Source organism: Oncorhynchus mykiss, chromosome 13, assembly GCF_057628025.1.
Source record: "Oncorhynchus mykiss isolate SJ-2025 chromosome 13, ASM5762802v1, whole genome shotgun sequence".
NCBI lineage: Eukaryota > Metazoa > Chordata > Actinopteri > Salmoniformes > Salmonidae > Oncorhynchus > Oncorhynchus mykiss.
In genome coordinates, this window is record NC_143034.1 from 21038777 (window position 1) to 21061508 (window position 22732).

At 42.5% G+C, this 22732-nt stretch overlaps 2 protein-coding genes across 3 annotated transcripts; both read left to right on the forward strand.

The window, feature by feature from the left end:
- Nucleotides 1-5263: 5263 nt before the first annotated feature.
- Nucleotides 5264-9126, forward strand: LOC149978764 (uncharacterized). Of its 2 annotated transcripts, XR_016485731.1 has the most exons (7): nt 5264-6029; nt 6117-6293; nt 6384-6445; nt 6528-6614; nt 6702-6985; nt 8252-8287; nt 8386-9126. XR_016485731.1 is itself a non-coding variant. In XM_090195645.1 (6 exons), the coding sequence occupies exons 1-4, from the start codon at nt 6191-6193 to the stop codon at nt 6792-6794; spliced, it is 345 nt and encodes a 114-aa protein (XP_090051771.1). In that variant the 5' UTR covers nt 6096-6190; the 3' UTR covers nt 6795-6985; nt 8252-8287; nt 8386-9126. The 2 variants fall into 2 exon arrangements, 1 of the variants encoding a protein (XP_090051771.1); XM_090195645.1 differs by lacking the exon at nt 5264-6029 and having other exon boundaries at nt 6096-6293.
- Nucleotides 9127-16112: 6986 nt separating this feature from the next.
- On the forward strand, nt 16113-22598 carry LOC110485639 (AP-1 complex subunit mu-2). The gene is made up of 12 exons (XM_090195646.1): nt 16113-16346; nt 17848-18004; nt 18230-18297; nt 18497-18627; nt 19530-19677; nt 20221-20347; nt 20467-20609; nt 20999-21070; nt 21147-21305; nt 21755-21880; nt 22075-22150; nt 22332-22598. Exons 1-12 carry the CDS (start codon nt 16305-16307, stop codon nt 22355-22357), a joined length of 1275 nt encoding a protein of 424 aa, XP_090051772.1. The 5' UTR covers nt 16113-16304; the 3' UTR covers nt 22358-22598.
- The last annotated feature ends 134 nt before the right edge of the window (nt 22599-22732 follow it).

Genomic DNA, 22732 nt, shown 5'->3' on the forward strand with positions numbered 1-22732 from the left:
AGCATACGTCATTGACAGAAACAACTTGAATTGTAGCTAGCTAGAATAGTCTGTTTCCTAAATTAGCCATGGATGGAGATAGGGATACTTAATTCTCTGTACTGGCAAATTATTATAATTGCGATTCTGATCTCACCATAAATTCATACATTGTGTCCCTGGCCTGAGAGGATGGAAGTTCAGCATGTAGCTAGTAGGTTAATGTTAACCAGCTGGCCTGGCGCATCATTGCCCATGAAAGGAAGTCAGGATAGTGAGCATTTTAGCCAGGTAGGCTAGGACAACAAAATATATGGTACTGTATGACAGAGTCACAGACCATTTAGGAAAAATGAAAGAAAGGAGGATGGCATTGGCATTTGTCTACAAGTAGGGTGAGTCAAAACACACACACACACACACACATTTACTGTAGTTTACATTGATTGGACTAAATGTTTTTGGTATATTTTAGTTGTCACTGTATTAGATTAAGCATAGGTGGTTAGATGATGTTGAAATGTTGAAGTTGAAATGGTGCTGGAATAGTGGAGGCAGCACTCGTCGTGGTTCTAAACTCTTCGTGGTTCTAAATCAATAGTTCCGAAAATGCCGGAAACATGAACTTGCTTGAAAATTTAAATAAAATAAAAAAAGTCTTCATATTTTCAAACAGTACATTTATATTTTCCAACGGGGCTATACATTTGGGTGAGGTTTTTTCTTGCCTGAGTAGCCTCGTTTCACTGCCAAAAATACAATTAAACCATCTAGTGTTCAGCGAAATAACAACACAATGTCAAATACAGGTAGCCTAGTCAAATAATTAATATCCAATCACATTAACCGTTTCTCTCTTGCAAGAAACCTTCACTCTTGCTCAGACATTTAGAAATGAAACATGACAATTTGAAAAATAAGCCACGGGAGTTTTTTGAGTGAGAATAAAGATGACTTTCAAGTAGTAAGACATGTATAAAAGCAACAGATACCATTAATAAGAAGGGGCTAGAAGCGTTTTATATGGTGAGCTACCGAGTGGCTAGGACAGGCAAGCCCCATACTATTTATGACTGGGGGAATGCTGGGGGAAAAGGCCAAAAAAACTATACAGACAATGTCTTCATCCAACAACACTGTTTCACGATGCATCAGTGACATGGCAAGAGATGTTTTGAAACAATTACTGCTTTGCATACAAGCCAGTGAATTCTATGCGTTACAGCTGGATGAGTCAACAGACCTGGCGGGCCTGGCACAGTTTCTGGTATATGTCCGTTAGGTTTATGGGGGGTCAAATAAGGAAGACATCCTCTTTCTGCAAACCACTGGAAACCAGGACAACAGGAGAGAATATGTTTAAAGTACTGCACAGCTTTGTGACGTCAAATGAATGTTGGTGGTCAAGATGTGTTGGTATCTGAACTGATGGGGCAAAAGCCATGACAGGGAGACATAGGGAAGTGGTAAAGTGTGTGCAAGCAGTTGCTCTCGACCCCACTTGGGTACACTGCAGCATCCACCGAGAGGCTCTTGCTGCCAAGGGAATGCCTGATAGCATGAAAGACGATAGCTTGGATAGCTTGGACACTACAGTGAAAATGGTTAACTTTGTTAAAGCAAGGCCCCTGAACTCTCGTGTATTTTCTGCATTATGCAATGATATGGGCAGCAACAATGTAACGCTTTTACAACATACAAAAGTCTGCTGGCTATCAAGGAGCTCTTCTCTTTCTGCATTAACAAGGACAACACACAGGTCTTTCCATCATTGTATGATTTTTTTTTGTGTGCAAATGAACTCAAGCTTACGGACAATGTCAAATGTGATATAGCGAAGCACCTGAGTGAGCTGGGTGAGCAATTACGCAGGTACTTTCCCGAAACGGACGACACAAACAACTGGATTGGTTATCCCTTTCATGCCCTGCCTCCAGTCCACTTACCGATATCTGAACAAGACAGCCTCATCGAAACATTTTATTTAATCAGAAACTGCTAGATTTCTGGGTAGGGCTGCGCTCAGAGTGTCCTGCCTTGACAAATCGCGCTGTTAAGACACTGATGGCCTTTGCAACCACACACCTATGTGAGAGTGGATTCTCGGCCCTCACTAGCATGAAAACTAAATACAGGCACAGACTGTGTGTGGAAAATGATTTAAGACTGAGACTCTCTCCAATACAAACCAACATTGCAGAGTTATGTTCATCCTTTCTAACACACCCTTCTCATTAACCTGTGGTGAGTTATTCACAATTTTTGATGTACAAATAAGGTTTTATATGTAAGATGGCTTAATAAAAGAGCAAAATGATTGATTATTATTATATTATTATTTGTGCCCTGCTCCTATAAGAGCTCTTTGTCACTTCCCACGAGCCGGGTTGTGACAGAATCTAACCCTCATTCTCATGTTTAATAAATGTATTGTATAGTGTGTGTGTGGCAGGCTTACAATGATGGCGAAAAAACAATATTTGAGAGTGCGCTGACCCTGGTGCTAGAGGGGGTACAGCTGAAGGTTGAATGTTTGAAGGGGTACGGGACTATAATACGTTTGGGAACCACTGCTGTAGGTGATGTAACTGTTTGTTACAGGCAATATGTTTTGTGGACTTCACAGGACAGAGGTTGCTCTTCGGTTTTGTGGTGAAACAAAGGTGTGGTTGAATTTATTCTGCCACTGTGTCTTCTTATTGGCTTTAGGCCTGTATATATCTATCTATCTATCTATCTATCTATCTATCTATATATATATATATATATATATATATATATATATATATATATATATATATATATATATATATATATATATCACGGTGTCAAGGCATATGAACTAACAGGTTATAGAGCAAACAACGCAATTATCAAAACACATAGGGTGTAATATGGCTTTTGTTCTGGCTTCCCCAGTTATTTTGCCCACAAACCGCTACTGCACACTCCTCAGTGACAGTGTCATTGACAAGCAAAAAGGCACACCATTAAGAGTAATTGACAAGAATGTTCACTTTAGGGGCTGGTCATAGCTAGGCGATACTTAAAAGAGTCCAGTTATACCAGTCCTTCAAATAGACCAAGGCCTGTCCTTCATACAGACACCAGCGTCGATCAATCAACCCCCAACCTGGGGCCGAATGTGTCAAGCGTCTCAGAGTAGGAGTGGTGTTCTAGGATCAGGTCCCCTCTTGTCAATTTAATCCTACTAAATCTCTACAAGGCTAAACTCATCCTTGATCAGCTCTCCTGCTCCGAGACTCTTTGTGAATACTGCCACTGGTCCCCCGTCCATCTTATTCATTCACAGCACTCCTGCTCTGAGACATCTGATACATTGTACATACAGCCCCTTATCTCCTTCCTAGACACAAGAGAGAATGCTTCTATATACTGTAGACAAAGCCAAGGGCTTGGATCCCATTACGGCAGGCAAAATTATGGAGATTCGTTTCATTTGACCCAATACTCTCTCTCACTCCCTAACACAATCTTGTCTGCATGGTACGTCCTAGTACTAACCCTGACTGATAGCAATGTTGCAATGTTTCCTCTCTTTTCTCTCACTATAGTCAAAAGATATGACACATGTACGTCAGTATGATCCATTTGAAGTCATCAAGGTATGCTATTATATCACATTTTACGATATACAGTGCCTTGCAAAAGTATTCAGACCCCTTGGACTTCTTCACACTTTATTGTGTTACAAAATGGGATTCAAATTAATTTCATCGCTCCATTCCAGCCATTATTATGAGTCATCCTCCCCTCAGCAGCCTCCACTGCTGTAATGTCAAAGTGAAAGAAAAATGCTTAATATAAATTAAATAACAAAATATAGTCGTTGCTTAAGTGTTCAGCTCACCAATACATGTTAGAAACACATTTGACATCTATTACAGCTGTGAGTCTTCTTTGGTAAGTCTATAAGCGCTTTGCACACCTGAATTGTGCAATATTTGCCCATTATTATTTTCAACATTCTTAAATATGTAGGGGATCATGTCTAGACAACCATTTTCAGGACTTGCCATAGATTTTCAAGCAGATTTAAGTCAAAACTGTAACTCGGCCACTTTCACTGTCTTCTTGTTAAAAAACTCCAGTGTAGATTTGGCCATGTGTTTTAGGTTATCGTTCTGCTGAAAGGTGAATTCATTTCCCAGTGTCTTGTGGAAGGCAGACTGAACCAGGCTTCCCTCTAGGATTTTGCCTTTGATTAGCTCCATTCAGTTTCTTTTTATCCTGAAGATCTTCCCAGTCCTTAACAATTACAAGCATACCTATAACCTGATGCAGCCACCACTATGCTTGAAAATATGGAGAGTGGTAATCAGTAATGTGTTGTATTGGATTTGCCCCAAACATAACACTTTGTATTCAGGACAAAAATAACATTTCTATGCCACATTTTTTAGCAGTATTACTTTAGTGCCTTGTTGCAAACAGGATGCATGTTTTGGCATATTTTTATTATGTACAAGCTCCCTTCTTTTCACTCTGTCATTTAGGTTAGTGTTGTGGAGTAACTACAATGTTGTTGATCCTTCCTCAGTTTTCCCCTATCACAGCCATTAAACTCTGTAACTGTCTTAGTCAACATTGGCCTCATGGTGAAATCTCTGAGCAGTTTCCTTCCTCTCCGGCAACTGAGTTAGGAAGGACGCCTGTATATTTGTAGTGACTGGGTGTATTGATACACCATCCAAAGTGTAATTAATAACTTCACCATGCTCAAAGGGATATTAAATGTCTGATTTTTTTTTACCCATCTACCAATAGGAGCTTTTCATTTTTGATTAATTTGTCAAAATTTTGAAAGAAAAAAAACAATTCCACATTTACATTATGGGGTTTTGTGTATAGGCCAGTGACCAAAAACATCTCTATTTAATCCATTTTAAATTCAGGTTGTAACACAACAAAATGTGGAAAAAGTCAAGGGCTGTGAATACTTTTTGAAGGCACTCTATCTACCTAAATTACTTTGTACCCCTAGACATCGACTCTGTACTGGTACCCTGTGTACTGGTACCCAGTCATTGTGTATTTATTCCTTGTGTTATTATTTGTCTATTATTTTTCTCTCTGCATTTTTGGGAAGGGCTCGTAAGTACACATTTCACTGTTAGTCTACACCTGTTGTTTACAAAGTTTACATTTGATTTGAATGGTATCTAGCTTACTTATATAAATTATATATAGGTGAGCTATGCAGGAAGTGAATGAATAGATTCGTCTATGAGCTGTGATGTCGTTATCCACTCCTCAAGGACAGACCTGGGGCCTGTTGCACAAAAGTAGAATTAAGACATCCGGGATAAATGACTCAGCTGAGCTCAATGAAGCCAAAACATGTGCGTCCAGGCTTAATTGGTTGCACAAAGACCAAGCCAGGATGAGCAGACACGGATTCATTAAGCCAGGTGAAACCAATCCTGGATAGGTGCGCGCTCACGGCTCACTCAAATAGACCCCGCCACAGATCACAGATTAACTGATTTACCATGGCAACTAGAGCCGCGTACTTTTCCCCGTCGGAAGCACAAATCCTCATGGAGGCATACGAGGAGGTAAAAGATATAATTAAGAAGAAAGGCAACACCGCCACAGTGATAAAGCAAAGAGAAAAAGCGTGGCAAAGTATTGCAGACCGCCTGAATGCGTAAGTAGTGCACAATTACACACTCACCGCTCCGCTGAAACATCACAATTACAATTCAAATATTTAATTCACATCTCCAAAAATGCAGTTGTACTGTAATTATGAAACGGTTAATTTTTTTTATTGAAATGCACTGCAGATATGAGTGAAATTGTGTAAAGTAACTCCATCACACTGTATAAAGCTATGATAAAATTTTTGATATTTTTACTGAAAACAAGACAAAAATACCAAGTAATTTTTTGCAGTGTGACTCCATTAAGTGTGTGTGTGTGTGTGTGTGTGTGTGTGTGTGTGTGTGTGTGTAGATTAAACATGAACGGGCCAAAACGGACATGGCAGCAGGTCAAAATCAAATACAAGAACATTCTGCAGAATGGTATGGTCCCTGACTAATATTTAACAAAGCACAAGCATATATTGTACCCAGAAGGTGCCTGCTCACACATTGTCTGTACTGTTTTAGCAGTGAAAAAGAATACCCACAGACAAGGCACGGGTGGTGGGTCACCAAAGGCTGACCTTACCCCAGCAGAGGACATGGCCTTGGAGCTAAATAAAGGCAGGCCCGTCTTAGAGGGGATCCCTGGGGGGAAAGAGACGAGCATAGGTTCCTCCCAAGATGCCACCCGCTTCATTCAAGGTATGTCCTTCCATCTCTACATGGGATACAACCACATTCATATTGAATCAATTTGGACTGTCTGACTTTGGTTTACCTATTGCCTTGCAGTGTCTGGCAGCACTGTGTTCCTGTTAGAGCCACCAGCACAAGCACCAGACGATGCTGATCCAGTGAGTACTCCATCAAAGGCATACTGTAGGCCTGGCATGTCTTGTCTACTAGCTTCAATATGAATCCGATTAAATGTGATAGGGTGAAGGCCCCAGTGCAGCAGCAACAGCACATGATGGAGACGATGATGAGGAGGAGACCATCTCTCTGGATTCCAGAAGGCATGAGGTATCATGTTAAGACTGTGAAAGTACTATTTACTCTACAATGGTGAGGAGTCCTCATCAAAATCAAAAAATCTAATTTCTTTTACAGGACCCAGATGCTATACAGTGGGAAAACCAGCCTGGCAACATAGTGCGTATTAATAAAAGGACACCACATCCTGCCAAATTCCAGCTGCGCTAATTGTATTGTGTTCACAGAGCTCACAAGCTATCAGAAAGTTGTATGGCAACCACCTCCGGTGCCAAATAGAACTGGCAGACATAGACATTCAGTACAAGAAGAAAAAGATGGAAAATCTTGCACTGGAGTTCGAAATAAAAAAGAGGACAATTAGGAAACTGGACCTTGAAATAAAAAAACTTGAGAGGGAGGTGAGATATGCCTTCAATGTACACTGTACGAACCACCCTTGCTGTCTCTGCCTGGCCGGTTCCCCTCTTTCCACTGGGATTCTCTGCCTCTAACCCTATTACAGGGGCTGAGTCACTGGCTTTACTGGGGCTCTCTCATGCCGTCCCTGGAGGAGGTGCGTCACCTGAGTGGGTTGAGTCACTGATGTGGTCATCCTGTCTGGGTTGGCGCTCCCCCCCCCCCCCTTAAGTTGTGCCGTGGCGGAGGTCTTTGTGGGCTATACTCAGCCTTGTCTCAGGATGGTAAGTTGGTGGTTGAAGATATCCCTCTAGTGGTGTGGGGGCTGTGCTTTGGCAAAGTGGGTGGGGTTATATCCTTCCTGTTTGGCCCTGTCCGGGGGTGTCCTCGGAGTGGGCCACAGTGTCTCCTGACCCCTCCTGTCTCAGCCTCCAGTATTTATGCTGCAGTAGTTTATGTGTCGGGGGGCTAGGGTCAGTTTGTTATATCTGGAGTACTTCTCCTGTCCTATTCGGTGTCCTGTGTGAATCTAAGTGTGCGTTCTCTAATTCTCTCCTTCTCTCTTTCTCTCTCTCGGAGGACCTGAGCCCTAGGACCATGCCCCAGGACTACCTGACATGATGACTCCTTGCTGTCCCCAGTCCACCTGGCTGTGCTGCTGCTCCAGTTTCAACTGTTCTGCCTTATTATTATTCGACCATGCTGATCATTTATGAACATTTGAACATCTTGGCCATGTTCTGTTATAATCTCCACCCGGCACAGCCAGAAGAGGACTGGCCATCCCACATATGCTCTCTCTAATTCTCTCTTTCTTTCTCTCTCTCGGAGGACCTGAGCCCTAGGACCATGCCCCAGGACTACCTGACATGATGACTCCTTGCTGTCCCCAGTCCACCTGACTGTGCTGCTGCTCCAGTTTCAACTATTCTGCCTTATTATTATTCGACCATGCTGGTCATTTATGAACATTTGAACATCTTGACCATGTTTTGTTATAATCTCCACCCGGCACAGCCAGAAGAGGACTGGCCACCCCACATAGCCTGGTTCCTCTCTAGGTTTCTTCCTAGGTTTTGGCCTTTCTAGGGAGTTTTTCCTAGCCACCGTGCTTCTTCACCTGCATTGCTTGCTGTTTGGGGTTTTAGGCTGGGTTTCTGTACAGCACTTTGAGATATCAGCTGATGTACGAAGGGCTATATAAAATAAATTTGATATGCTAACTGTAACACAAATGTATTAATCATTATTTTTCTTTCCTCCCCCAGCTCCAAGAAGATGACACAGCTCAAAATAAAAATTAGGTATATTCTCGTAAAGTCAAGTGAGCCATGACATATGAGCTCTTATTGTGAGCACACAGGACGGTGGCATCTTTCTAAGGTTTTTTTTATTTTCCCAGCAATCAGTACAACCAAGTCATCGTTATAAGGCATCGCCCTCTTTTGCCCAGCCCCCCCAGCACCAGGTGTGGCCACTAGCCTATATGAAGGCCCAAAATTGTGTGTTCCTTTCTGCTCTGACAATGGCATGCCCATTCGTGCGAGATGTGGTGGATGAAGAAGCACTTGTGCTGAGGAGAGCCTTCAGGTGAGAAAGGGTCTTCAGGGACCGGTTGGACCCACTGGCCTTCCCTGATGACCATCTATATGAAAGATACAGGTTTTCTGCAGATGGCATCAGGTATCTATGCAGACTACTGGGTCCCAGGATTAAGCACCGCACTGCACGGAGCCATGCACTGAGTGTGGAGCAAATGGTTTGTGTGGCCTTGCGCTTTTTTGCTAGTGGAGCCTTCCTGTACTCAGTGGGGGATGCAGAACAGCTGAACAAGGCCACAATTTGCCGCACAATAAGGAGTGTGTGTCTGGCTATCAAAGCATTAGCAGATGTCTTCATCTCCTTCCCTGGCCACAGAAGACTCTGTGACATCAAAGAGGAGTTCTATAGGATTGCAGGTAAGAGGATCTACAAATTACAGGACAACTGTTAACACATAGTAGGATACTCATTACTTTGTGTGACAGGTTTCCCCAATGTCATTGGTGCAGTGGACTGCACACACATAAGGATAAAAGCCCCCTCAGGTGCCCATGAGGCCGATTTTGTGAATAGGAAATCCTTTCACAGCATTAATGTTCAGGTGAACATAACTTTTTGATATTGTCCATTGACGAACACTCTGCATTGCCAGTGATGTGCATTGATTGGTGTAATATTCCTCATCTTATGATTTCAGATGGTCTGCAATGCTGACTGTGTGATCAGCAATGTTGTGGCAAAATGGCCTGGCTCAGTCCATGACTCCAGAATCTTTCGGGCCTCTGAAATCTATCAGTGCCTATCACAAGGTAAGCCACACAACCCCTATTTATAACCATCATGGCTGTGTCAAGAATATCACTGTGTTTATGAGGTAGTAATGATGAGATTTTGTGTTGACAGGTGAATTCTCTGGTGTGTTGCTGGGAGACAGGGGGTATGGCTGCCAGCCTTTTCTCCTGACACCTTTCACAGACCCCCAGGAAGCACAGCAGGCCTACAACCATGCCCATGCCAGGACCAGGGCCAGAGTTGAAATGACCTTTGGCCTCCTGAAGGCACGCTTTCACTGCCTTCACAAATTAAGGGTCAGCCCTGTTAGGGCATGTGATATTACTGTGGCTTGTGCTGTCCTCCACAATGTGGCCTGCCTGAGGAAGGAGAGGGCCCCCAGAGTGCCACCAGCCATGGACTGGGACAATCCGGCAATCTTCCCTGATGACGACAGTGGTCGGCTGCTGAGGGACCAATATGTGTTGAATTATTTTAGTTAGTATGTGTGCTTTCAATTTTGGTTAAATATGTCCTGCGGTGGCAGAGGAATTTGGTTTTTTTTGGGTTCGTTTTTTGACGAATTTGGCCTCTTATGATGTTTGTGCGGTATACTGTGTGTAATACAAGGCTGCAGGGAGGCTACTGCATCCATTCATTTGTCTGTTCAGTTGATGTGTATGGATTTGTCCTGCATTTATTTTAGTGTGCAGACATGCAGGGTGTGTTATACACATTCAAAGGTCTGTATATGTATCATTTTGTATAATATGCTTAGATTCTGTGCTTTCCATCTTGTAGAGTCACTGTGACTTCAGTTTTGAAAGGAGCTGATGGTTTACCTGCTTTGTTTTGTCCTTATTCAATAAAGGAACATAATGTTACACATTGTGTTTTTATATTCATATGGAATGTGTATTTGTTTATATGACAGAGTACTAGGGCCACACTGAAGAAAAAGGATAAAGTCATAAATTTATGAGGCTGGTTCTTTCTGCAGAAAAGCTACATATTGTTTTTACAGTTTTGATACTTATGACAATGTGATACTTAATATTCTGGCACATCAGCATGTCTTTGTTTATGAAACCATACTGAAGTACAATTTCACGAAATGCCCCACATCTGTCATTTTAACAACTGTCCTCCTTTAAAACAACTGGTTACAATATTATGACTTGTGTTTTTTTCCCCTCTGTGGCCCTAATATTCTAGCATTTTATATATAGCCTTATAGTCTATGGGAAACTGTAAATTATCTAATGATAGCAACATCATCTAAAAATCATTTTTATCCAAAATCATTGAAATGAATGATCACAAACGTTTAAATAACAGTGGGTCTAGTTATATGTGATAACAATGTATAGTGAGCAGTGAAATAACTATTGGTTTCCATTTGTGGTGACTGCTGACTGACATTAGGGATGAGATTAAATAGATCCTGGAATTTAGCCTGGTCTGGAGCAGGCTAGCTCCACAGAATAAATCTCCATGGTAATTTATACCATAACATATCCTCCTGCCCCCTATCCATCTTTAGTGCAACCGGATTACGGATCAATTGAGCCAGGATCACCAAGATATCCTGGCTTAATCCCTTATCCTAGTTTTGTGCAACAGGCCCCTGTTCTCTATCAATGAATAACATCTGACAGGAACTTGCATCCACATTCCTTAGTAGGAGTGGTCTACACGTGGAGTCTACCTAGACAGCCAGGAACTAGCATCCACATTCCTTAGTAGGAGTGGTCTACACATGGAGTCTATCCAGACAGCCAGGAACTAGCATCCACATTCCTTAGTAGGAGTGGTCTACACGTGGAGTCTACCTAGACAGCCAGGAACATCCAATGGATAGAGAATTACATAGGATCGCCTTGTCATCCTCGTGATATTTCTGTCAGGTTTTTGTGCGGTACCTATGCATGGGCAAACAGTTTGCCAACATTTATAATAATGTATGCCATTTAGCAGACACCTTTACTTAAAGTGGGTTATAACAAGTGATTGCATACATTTTTGTACTGGTGGCCCCAGGAGGCCCCAGTGGGACATTCAGTACAGTTTTACTGTAGATCAAAAGTCTTCTGATAAATCTTTGGATTCAACATATAATTGCAATACAAAGCTGGAGGTGCAATTCTGGGGTTGTTTTTTTTAGCCTAACCTTCACTCCCCTTCGTTAGATGCAGTATGTTGTATGGAAGCTAAGCTATAATAGTGTTATGGGTAAAGTGATGCCTGCAGGTAAAACGTGTGAATGTGCAGAGCAATGGAAATTATACAGGGTCTGTATCCACATACACTCCATCAGCATCACTGTTGACAGATGCACATAGCTATCGCCCTTTATAGCCATTCAAATGAGTCTAGATCCACAGTGTGCTAGACCCCTATGGCTTTAAGACACACCCTGAAACACAGGTGACAAACAATGTTTGTCCCCAGGGGATAGGCTCATAGACACTATCTCCTGCATTGTCACCTCACCTGACTATTTACATATTGCCATTCCGCCATCTCCCATTGGCCAGCGATGTCACAAAGGGGCGGGGTCAGAACATCACACCACTGTGACAGTCTACGAGAGGGAGTGTCTTGTGACATGAGAACAGGAAGTCACTTCAGGAACAGGAACAACAGGTCACTAGCCAGTTTACCAAACAGAACACAGTGGTACTGGCTGTACTGGTCTGGTGATAAGCAATAACAATAGTCTCTGTCTCAGAGACCCAAAGACACCAGCCACTACCCAGAGCAATGCTTCCTCTCAGGCTGCAGGGGAGGATACACTGTGAAACACACTGCTGCACTCAAACACACCCAGACACATGTAGGCCAACTAGTCATAGGCCAACTAGTCGTAGGCCAACTAGTCGTAGGCCAACTAGTCATAGGCCAACTAGTCGTAGGCCAACTAGTCGTAGGCCAACTAGTCGTAGGCCAACTAGTCGTAGGCCAACTAGTCGTAGGCCAACTAGTCATAGGCCAACTAGTCGTAGGACAAATAGTCGTAGGCCAACTAGTCGTAGGCCAACTAGTCACTAGTAGTTCTACCATCGATATGTTCAGTGGTGGCTCTACACTGTTGATAAATTGGTAGGAGTGAGAGTAAGACTGGTCAAGAGCATCACCACTTAGCTGGTCCATTACATTTCTCCATATGCCCCGGTCAGGCCTGTACATACCATGGTGAAGTCTGAGGGTTAAATGAACTGAGCTTGTGATGGTTTGACCCATCATGTGAAGGGGAGATGATTTGACCGGCACAGGTGTTCTTAACTAGGTCATGACAATAGCAGCTGCGTCAATGTGTCGTCTGTTGTGTATGTCTACCTCTTTACGGCACTCAGCAGTGCACTGAAGGAACAATAGAATGTACAGTCATATCGATCCACTAGATGGCCAAGCTGCAAAGTCGTAAAAATGTATGGATTTGTTTTTGCTTTTTAAAATCTTAATTTAAAGTAAGGGTTAGGCATAAGTTTACCAATGTGGTTAAGGTTAGGTTTAAAATCAGATTTAAAATCAGTCGTTGGAGGGCAATTTGGGTCACGGTCAATTTCTCATTTGGGTCTTGAGATGATAAAGTTTAAGAACCCCTGGGATAGATAGTAGCAAGAAGCTACTGTTGAACAGTTTAACTTGTTGACCTACTGTATAGTAAAAACTAGAGAGGTAGAGGAAAAGTCATTTGTTTCCCTTGGAGTCTATCTGACCTACAAGTCATTTGTTTCCTTTGAAGTCTGTCTGACCTACAAGTCATTTGTTTCCCTTGGAGTCTGTCTGACCTACAAGTCATTTGTTTCCTTTGAAGTCTGTCTGACCTACAAGTCATTTGTTCCTTGGAGTCTGTCTGACCTACAAGTAATTTGTTTCCCTTGGAGTCTGTCTGAACTACAAGTCATTTGTTTCCCTTGGAGTCTGTCTGAACTACAAGTCATTTGTTTCCCTTGGAGTCTGTCTGACCTACAAGTCATTTGTTTCCCTTGGAGTCTGTCTGACCTACAAGTCATTTGTTTCCTTTGAAGTCTGTCTGACCTACAAGTCATTTGTTTCCCTTGGAGTCTGTCTGAACTACAAGTCATTTGTTTCCCTTGGAGTCTGTCTGACCTACAAGTCATTTGTTTCCCTTGGAGTCTGTCTGACCTACAAGTCATTTGTTTCCCTTGGAGTCTGTCTGAACTACAAGTCATTTGTTTCCCTTGGAGTCTGTCTGACCTACAAGTCATTTGTTTCCCTTGAAGTCTGTCTGACCTACAAGTAATTTGTTTCCCTTGGAGTCTGTCTGACCTACAAGTCATTTGTTTCCCTTGGAGTCTGTCTGAACTACAAGTCATTTGTTTCCCTTGGAGTCTGTCTGAACTACAAGTCATTTGTTTCCCTTGGAGTCTGTCTGACCTACAAGTAATTTGTTTCGTTTGGAGTCTGTCTGAACTACAAGTCATTTGTTCCTTGGAGTCTGTCTGACCTACAAGTCATTTGTTTCCCTTGGAGTCTGTCTGACCTACAAGTCATTTGTTTCCCTTGGAGTCTGTCTGAACTACAAGTAATTTGTTTCCCTTGGAGTCTGTCTGAACTACAAGTCATTTGTTTCCCTTGGAGTCTGTCTGACCTACAAGTAATTTGTTTCGTTTGGAGTCTGTCTGACCTACAAGTCATTTGAAGTCTGTCTGAACTACAAGTCATTTGTTTCCTTGGAGTCTGTCTGACCTACAAGTCATTTGTTTCGTTTGGAGTCTGTCTGACCTACAAGTCATTTGTTTCGTTTGGAGTCTGTCTGACCTACAAAGCGTTTCCATATGTTATTGTTGGACCTCCAAGTACCCCATATGGGGGATATGGGAAGGCTACTGCAGTCAGTCAAGCCTGCATCTCAAATGGCACCCTATTCCCTATATAGTGCACTACTTTTGACAAGTAGTGCACACTGTATGGAATAGGGTGCCATTTGAGACACATCCTAAAGCTGCAGCGGAGATGGCCTTTCCTTCTGGCTTCACATCCAGGCCACAACAACAGGGGAGGAAGAAGAGGTCCGATTAAGAATCGTGGGGTTGATGTTGATGTTTACATTTTTCACTCTCTTCCTGTAGGCCATGCTTGATTTGGAGTGTGGGGGTGATTTTTTCAAGTTTCAAATCAAACATTGGTGGAGGATGCTAAACTTTGATTTGGATAAACTGTCATCTTTGCTCGTCACCCATAACGTCACCTGTTTTTAGACACATTTTGTCCAAAAACAGGTCAAGTTAAGGGTGGCTGGAAAAGATGGCAGCAGACCTGCACTAACTGACTAAAACAAACAGTGTGTGTGTCTGAAAGGTACACAAAGCATTCCTTAGTTTGCATGTCACCCATTGGCCCACATCTGACCCTTTATTATTTGATAGCCAGGCCACAGCCTTTGTGAATGTAGCATGTGTGTTTCACCAAGGCGATGCTGTCTAGTTTACAGCTCCAGTAGGTCTACAAATTCTCCTATCTGTGGGTTGGATATGGCTACTTCAAGCTGGTGCAAACAAAGCTTTTGGACAAAATGAGCAATACACTGACTGAGATTGACACATGTCCCAACCCTCCCATAACATACACAACTCCTACATGGAAGTCTGTTGTTGGCCATGGCCTTCCTATAGACTAAATACACACACACACACACACACACAGCTTTCCTACAGAGAGGAGAGGAAGAGAGAGGAAGGGAGATGTAGGGCACCAAGCCGCCTACAGAGGGACTGAGGCCCCAGTGGGGAAGGAGGCGAGTTGCCTTGTAAAGTAAGGGTTATAACAGATTAAGAAGCTGTAAAGGGAGTGCACATGACAAATCCAGATCTGGGTTCAAGTAGTATTCCATTACTTTAGCTGGGCTTGATTGAGCTCGACTGGCACAGTGAATGGATCCAATGGAATAGTCCCAAAAGTCCAAACTAATTCTGTCCATCTGTCATCTTTATGCAGGCACAATAAAACACTCAGAGTACACACACACACACATATATATACATACACACACATATATATATATATATATATAAAGATGAATACTATTTGAACCCAGGTCTAGACTAATCCTTATAGGCCTTTGTAAAGATGTCCAGATAAAGAGACCAGTAAACGCTGAAAGGCCTGGGGTTTTGTAATGAAATAATAAAGTGTCAGATCATTTTGGGTGGGTTTGACTTTGAGGAGAAACATGTGAGTTTGTTGTTAGCCAGTTCTTTGCAAGATTCCAAAAGTGACGTCAGAGCAAAAAATATCACTGCATTAACTTACAAAACATCTTGACAGACATAATGCCTGTTAAAAGTCAAGGTCACCAGGTCAAAATAAATCTAATTGGGAAAAGCTCCAGCCATCTAAAGTAAATTCTAGATATGTGAAGCAGAAAATATATTTTTTATTTTAAATTCAAGATCACATGAAACTGTTATCAGCAGGCCAGGCCTACAGACCATAGAGTCTATAGACTGTATGGCAGTGGAGGCTGCTGAGGGGAGGACTGCTCATAATAATGTCTTGAACCATGTGTTTGATATATTTGATACCATTCCACTTATACAACTCCAACCATTACCTCGAGCCTGTCCTCCCCAATTAAGGTTCCACCAGCCTCCTGTGCTGTATGGTACAGAATCGATCGGTGGATTTTTGCAATCGTTACTTATCTAATGTACGTCTGCCATCTTGTGGAAGTCGTGAGTATATTGCGCTAAAAGTTCCAACATGCATTTCTGGATCTATTGCACCATCTCGCGAAATAATCGAGCAGTGCGTCCAGGCCAATTTTTTTTCCATACAGGTGAGTGCGATGCTGTTAATGTTTTACCTGGAGGCCCGTGACGTCAGATCTGACGTGTCCCTTCAAGAAAAGGAACCGTGGAAGCCATGAGTACATTTATACCCATTTAGACTACTTTACTGGCGAAAGGAAACGCTTAAAATTTAAGCGGACAAGCGTGTAGTGTTTGAAATACTTGCGGAGTGATCCATTTGGTGCTGATAATGTCTGCCTCCGCTGTCTTCGTTCTGGACTTGAAAGGAAAGGTAAGATCACTTCTCATTTTGATTGTTGCCATTGATAACGCTATAAACAATGTCAGTTTTAGCTTGACTTGACCTTAACTCGCTTTTGTTTGGGATTGAAATCGAGTTTGTTCAACGTTTGCTCTTGCCATTAAACATTAATAGATAGCCACGTCGTTAAAGATTAATTCGTTGCCTGTGACAGTTCCATTCAAGCCTTGCACAAGTCACTTCCGGACACAAGCGGATAAAAACAGGTCATAAGGCCAGTGGCTGCATCCTTTTTAGACTTGACAAATTCTTATACCAGGTGTTATGAAAAAAGCTGCCACAAAAAAATTACATATCATTTCCAAACATGAAAGTGAATATAGTAAGTGAGTCAAAGTTGCCTGGCACCTGTCATCTTGTGTACATTGTAGAAGGATAGTGCCAAGATTAACACATTATAAATCACATGTGGTTGGGCAGGCAACACAGTACTTACTTCCTGTTATAAACAGAAGAGAATGCTCTATTCAGGTTTCTTATCCTGTGAGAGATTCAGTATAGCCTGAATCTCTCACAGCTAGAGGTGTAATTTGATAAAAAGATTCCACCCCTCTACAATAGGCCTAGAAGTCATGGGAGGGGAAAGAGGACATGGTTTCAGGTGGCACAACAGCAAGAGGTTGTATTAGGCTACATGCAAATTAGTAGGCCAAGGCAACCATATTCAGCAGCCGGGCCGATTATGTTCGAGGGGCCAGAACATAATTATAATAATAAAGCCAAAAAGACATATTTGAATTCCTTGATTACATTAAGACACGATCATTAAAGTAAACTCAATTTTAGCTGAATTCTTGTTGATTTTAGTCTTTTTTTTTAAACAAAAACTAAAATCCTAAAAAATATATATTATATGTTGATTTTACTAAAAAACAATATCACTTGGGACGGTTTTGGGCCGCCTGTTGCCGAACCCCTGGCCTAGGCTGACACAACAACTGACAAGCCACAATAACCACCGTTATAAGCCTGTAGCATGGTACTACTGTACACTTAGACTTTGTAGGCACTGCAACATCTTGATTGAATGACAGGTGTAGCTCTGGAGCCCAATCTCAGCCATCTGATCTCTTGCCAAGGCAAAGAGTTGTCAAGCCCTTATGTTCGTCCTTCATTTAGCATTCCTTAGATATGGAATTGATGGAACATGTACAGGACTCAACATGAAATATTGTGTAACGTTTATGAGACCTCTTCGCCTGACACATCCAGAAGGTTGCTGGAATAATGATCTCTAGTTCTACTCTTCCCATATCTGCTCTACATTACATTGCCTCATCACCTCTCTCACCCGTTGACCTCTATGTTACATTACCTCATTACCTCTCTCACCCGTTGACCTCTAGTAGGACTATGAGTTTTTTTAGTCACGTCACATGCTTAGGAAAAACTCAGGTGCCTTAAGGGTGACCTTTCACCCATATAGGTTATTGTTTTTCTTTCCCTATTAATTTCCCCTCTTACCCTGCAGGTGCTCATATGTCGGAACTACAAGGGCGACGTGGACATGGCTGAGATTGACCATTTCCTGCCTTTGCTCATGACACAGGAAGAGGAGGGGCTTACCTGTCCAATCATGTCGCACGGCAACGTTCATTTCCTGTGGATCAAGCACACCAACCTGTACTGTATCCTTATAATGATTTTAGTCGCTAGCCAGCTAAAAGTTAATCATTACCATTTTGTAGCCTGTATAAATCATGTTAGCTTTACTAATGAGATGCTAGTCAAACCTACACAAAGACAAATATGTATTTTTCCCTAGAGTAAAGATGATAATAAACTTCTTAAACATATTACACTAGGACCTTAGAATAGGCCTGTGTGTTCTATCTACCTTGACGCTCTCACAGTGGTGGCCACTACCAACAAGAACTCCAACGCCTCTCTGGTCTATGCCTTCCTCTATAAAGTGGTTGAGGTGAGTCAGAGGTCTGTCTGTGCTGTCTTAACAACTCCATTGCTGTCATTTTCACCCCAATGGCTGAGTCAGAAGTGTTTCTCACTACCAAAAGACCTGCATAATGTGTCTACTGGTTTCTCCCTACCCATTTGACATAACATGATCATAATTCACATATTATTACTGAGGCTGCCAATCGATGTTGTGTTGTTTCCAGGTGTTCACAGAGTACTTTACAGAGTTGGAGGAGGAGAGCATACAGGACAACTTTGTGGTGGTCTATGAGCTACTGGACGAGCTCATGGACTTTGGCTTCCCCCAGACCACCGACAGCAAGATCCTGCAGGAGTGAGTGACACCCGCTCACTTACTTACTTGCTTATGGCTGTCCTTCGATGATGACGCTGCTCCCAATTGTGGGGAGTTGCGTCAGTGCCACTGCATGTGGCTGTGCAGGCCAATTCGAGACCCGCGTGGTTTGCCACATGAGGGGCAGGTGAATTCTCCACCTCAGAGGGCTATACTGGTGGTGTCGTTGTGCAAGACGTTTCGATTCTCCTCTCTGGGATTGTGTCCTGGAGGTGTGTGACACCCAGGCGGAAGGTGGGGCGCCAGGTATGGCAGTTGGTTGTCAGGCTCTCCGCTTCAGGAAGGTCTTGCTGTGGTCCTTGATGCACTTCTTCTGCCCCTTGGCAGACCTCAGTCCATTCTTCAGCTGACCATAAAGGATCTGCAGAGGAAGGCGGTGGGGGAGCCTGCCAATCACAACACACACTGATACACATGTTCTCTGTTACAATATAGTCAATTAGTCATACATGTGTACTGGGTAAATGGAGAGAATGGACTGAGTATGGTTGAGTATGGCGCTTCTAACGCCAGAGTAGTGAGTTCGATTCCCAGGACCACCCATACATAAAATGTATGCGCGCATGATTGAAAGTCGCTTTGGATAAAAGCATCTGCTAAATGGCATATTTATTATTATTATAAAGATGCAGCTTTAATAGACAGATACTGGTTCTAGACCTAACACCATAAAGTAAGGACAAGTTTTGGGACTTCTGAAAGTCCAATCAGACTGATCTCCATACTGTATGTCTACTACAGGTACATTGACTTTTATCTTGACTTAGCCTGATTCCAGATCTGTATGTGCTGTCTTGTCAATTCCTGGTCCTTGTAATTCATTGTCTTACAAAACAGATCTGAGATCAAGCTACTGATGTCCATACTGGCTGTCTCTCCAGGTACATCACGCAGGAGGGCACCAAGCTGGAGGTGGCTAAGACTAAGGTTCCCACCACTGTCACCAACGCTGTGTCCTGGAGGTCAGAGGGCATCAAGTACAAGAAGAATGAGGTCTTCATCGATGTCATCGAGTCCATCAACTTACTGGTGAGTGGTTTACCATAAGGATGTTGGGTTTGATACATGCAATTCGGCAATTAATTTTCTTGTGTTTCGGCAATATCAATAATTGTCATAATTGGTTTTGTGTATATAATGCTTTAATCTCCATAGGAAAATATTGATCACTGAAAATACCAATAACCTTTGCTTTCTGAATAATTGATTAATTTAATTGATTAAAGCTGGAATCCTTAATTGGTGGAACTGTCACGCCTGTTTGCGATATTACAACAACAAAGAAGTTACGGGAACCAACACAGTTTTGTCCCTCAGACATCACTGCACGCGCAAACAGCAGAATATATAGGCCTACTGCAGTTGTTTTCCCCTGCTGCCGGGTGCTCCTCTCTGCCGTATCTCCTCAACAAAACAAAAACAATACCGAAGATCCTGGGGTGAACACTGATGCTGTTTCCCCTAGTGTGGATTTGATCTTTAATTGACTGAGCATTCTCTCAACAAATCAACTAGCTACTGTATAAAAAGTCTCCATCAGAGGTTGACCTCTGTGTCATGCGTTGACCTCAGGTGAATGCCAATGGCAGTGTGATGAGCAGTGACATCGTGGGCACTGTCAAGCTGAAGACCATGCTGTCTGGCATGCCTGAGCTGAGACTGGGACTCAATGACCGAGCGCTGTTCGCCCTCACTGGCCGTATGTACAATACACACACAGGCTAGCAGTGAACACACACACACACACACACACACAGTCACTGCTTCTCAGATGCAATTGCATTTTAGATGTTGATGAAAATGAGTGTGTGTGTTCAGGAGACAAAGGGAAGACTGTAACGATGGAGGACGTTAAGTTTCACCAGTGTGTTCGTCTGTCCCGTTTCGAGAGTGACCGCACCATCTCCTTCATCCCTCCTGACGGAGAGTCTGAACTCATGTCCTACCGCATCAACACTCACGTGAGTTACCTTTAATACATTCATATTGTATCTCTGAAAATGTACATGACCTCCCTAAAATACCCTCATCCCTCCCTCATACAGTTTCACCCTTCCATTGCACTGTTACTGTACTGAAATCAATACTTGAGTGAGCTGTAAGCCCTGTCTGTATCAAGTCCAGTGGTGTAGTGGAGGGTAAACACTTCATGCACCATTTTTTATTTTGCGTGTGCACTTACCCACATTTTTCGGGGAAAATGCATTGAAAGTAATGGGAGTATTACTTGACTCACCGCGAACGGCGATCAGCATTTACCCACCTATTTTCCTACCACTACATCACTGATAAAGTAGTATAATGGCTTTCCAGTGGACGGTAGAACTAACTACATTCTGTATCCCTACAGGTGAAGCCTCTGATATGGATTGAGTCTGTCATCGAGAAGTTCTCTCACAGTCGAGTCGAGATCATGGTTAAGGTAGTGTTATAGGAACACTTAGTGTATGAATCTATTAATTGTCCTATGCTACAGTTGCCTTTCTCTAATTCCATAGGCTAAAGGTCAGTTCAAGAAGCAGTCAGTAGCCAACAACGTGGAGGTGCGGGTTCCTGTCCCCAGTGACGCTGACTCCCCCAAGTTTAAGACCAGTACAGGCCACGCTAAATACGTCCCTGAGAAGAACCTGGCTGTGTGGACTATCAAGTCCTTCCCTGTAAGTGTTTCATCCAAGCAGCACTTCTGTCTCCAGCCGTTCTTCCCTGTCGACGAAACTCAAGGCCAAATATATAGAGCCATTTTTTTGTTTACAAGCAAACGTCCCGTCCGAGTGAAGCGCGCGCATCTTCGCAACAAAAAGCTCTGTAAGCAGGATAGATAACCCTGATGTCGGGACCTTGACCAACTTAACAGTGAGAGAGTGATGACCATGAAAACACGTCGGCCAGGAAATGGGTCAACAATGAACCCTAGAATTTAGAACATTAAGGCTCCTGACCTGGAAAAACTCCAGCCTCTTTTTCTGGTCAGGACACATCATCAGAATGAAAAACTCAGGGCCCTATATGAACCATCTCACTCTTTCTGTAATTTTTCTCTCTGTATCTCTCCGCCTCCCTCTCTCGCTTTCTTTTTCTCCCTCTCTGTCTGTCTGTCTGTCTCCAGGGCGGTAAGGAGTTTCTGATGCGGGCCAGCTTTGGCCTGCCCAGTGTGGAGAATGATGAGATGGAGGGCAAACCTCCCATCACTGTCAACTTTGAGATTCCATACTTCACAGTGTCAGGGATACAGGTGAGCTGTGTGTGTGCTCCCGCCTGTGAGTATACTGTATTGACCTTTGAAAACAAGCTTATGCGGAACCAAAGTGGTAACATACTTAGCATAAACTAGCATAGGCTACAAGTTCCTCATTTGGTTAGGCAAAACAAATGATCCATTATATCAAGTTACACTGATCTCTCTCCTCTGTCATTCTATGCCTCAAGGTGCGGTACATGAAAATTATAGAGAAGAGTGGTTACCAGGCCTTGCCCTGGGTCAGATACATCACACAAAGTGGAGGTAGGACTGCCATGCTCTTTAGATATAGCTTACTCATTAATAGCAATAAAAGAGACCCATCATGTATTCATAGAGGGAGAGAAATTTAAGGAAATTTAAGGAAAAAAGTATTTTTACTCTTTAAAATTAGAACTAGTATTTATCCTATAGTATTTTTATTGTTCTATTTTCTTTCATTTAGATTACCAACTACGGAGTAACTTCTAAACCATGGTGGCTAACTTCTTCCTTTGCTTCCAGAGATCATTGTTCAATTTAATTGCACACTAAAAAAAGGAAAATGTCTTTGAATTTCATTGAAATGCTCTACTTAATAATGTTACTGTATAAAATTGTTTGTGATTTTAACTTTTATGTCATGCAATGTAATTTGAGATTTTAATTGCTTTACTCATTGTCTCTTAGATTGTTAAATGTTTATATTAAACTATAGCCTTGAAATACGTAATGGGGGTGTTTTTCTTGTGTATTATTACATTTAATGAACAAAACATTTTAGCTATGAATGTATTGTTTTATATCATCCAAAATGCTAGCTGCTATTTTAGCCAAAGTATATACAATCCCATATCAAACGTTTTT

What these genes read in the sequence shown, in the direction of transcription:
- LOC149978764 (XM_090195645.1), top strand. Translation starts at nt 6,191, where the DNA reads ATGGCCTTGGAGCTAAATAAAGGCAGGCCCGTCTTAGAGGGGATCCCT. An exon ending in TGCCACCCGCTTCATTCAAG is followed by an intron (nt 6,294 to 6,383) that starts GTATGTCCTTCC and finishes ATTGCCTTGCAG; the next exon opens with TGTCTGGCAGCACTGTGTTC. An exon ending in CACCAGACGATGCTGATCCA is followed by an intron (nt 6,446 to 6,527) that starts GTGAGTACTCCA and finishes TAAATGTGATAG; the next exon opens with GGTGAAGGCCCCAGTGCAGC.
- LOC110485639 (XM_090195646.1), top strand. Translation starts at nt 16,305, where the DNA reads ATGTCTGCCTCCGCTGTCTTCGTTCTGGACTTGAAAGGAAAG. An exon ending in GACAGCAAGATCCTGCAGGA is followed by an intron (nt 18,628 to 19,529) that starts GTGAGTGACACC and finishes CTGTCTCTCCAG; the next exon opens with GTACATCACGCAGGAGGGCA. An exon ending in TCACAGTGTCAGGGATACAG is followed by an intron (nt 21,881 to 22,074) that starts GTGAGCTGTGTG and finishes CTATGCCTCAAG; the next exon opens with GTGCGGTACATGAAAATTAT.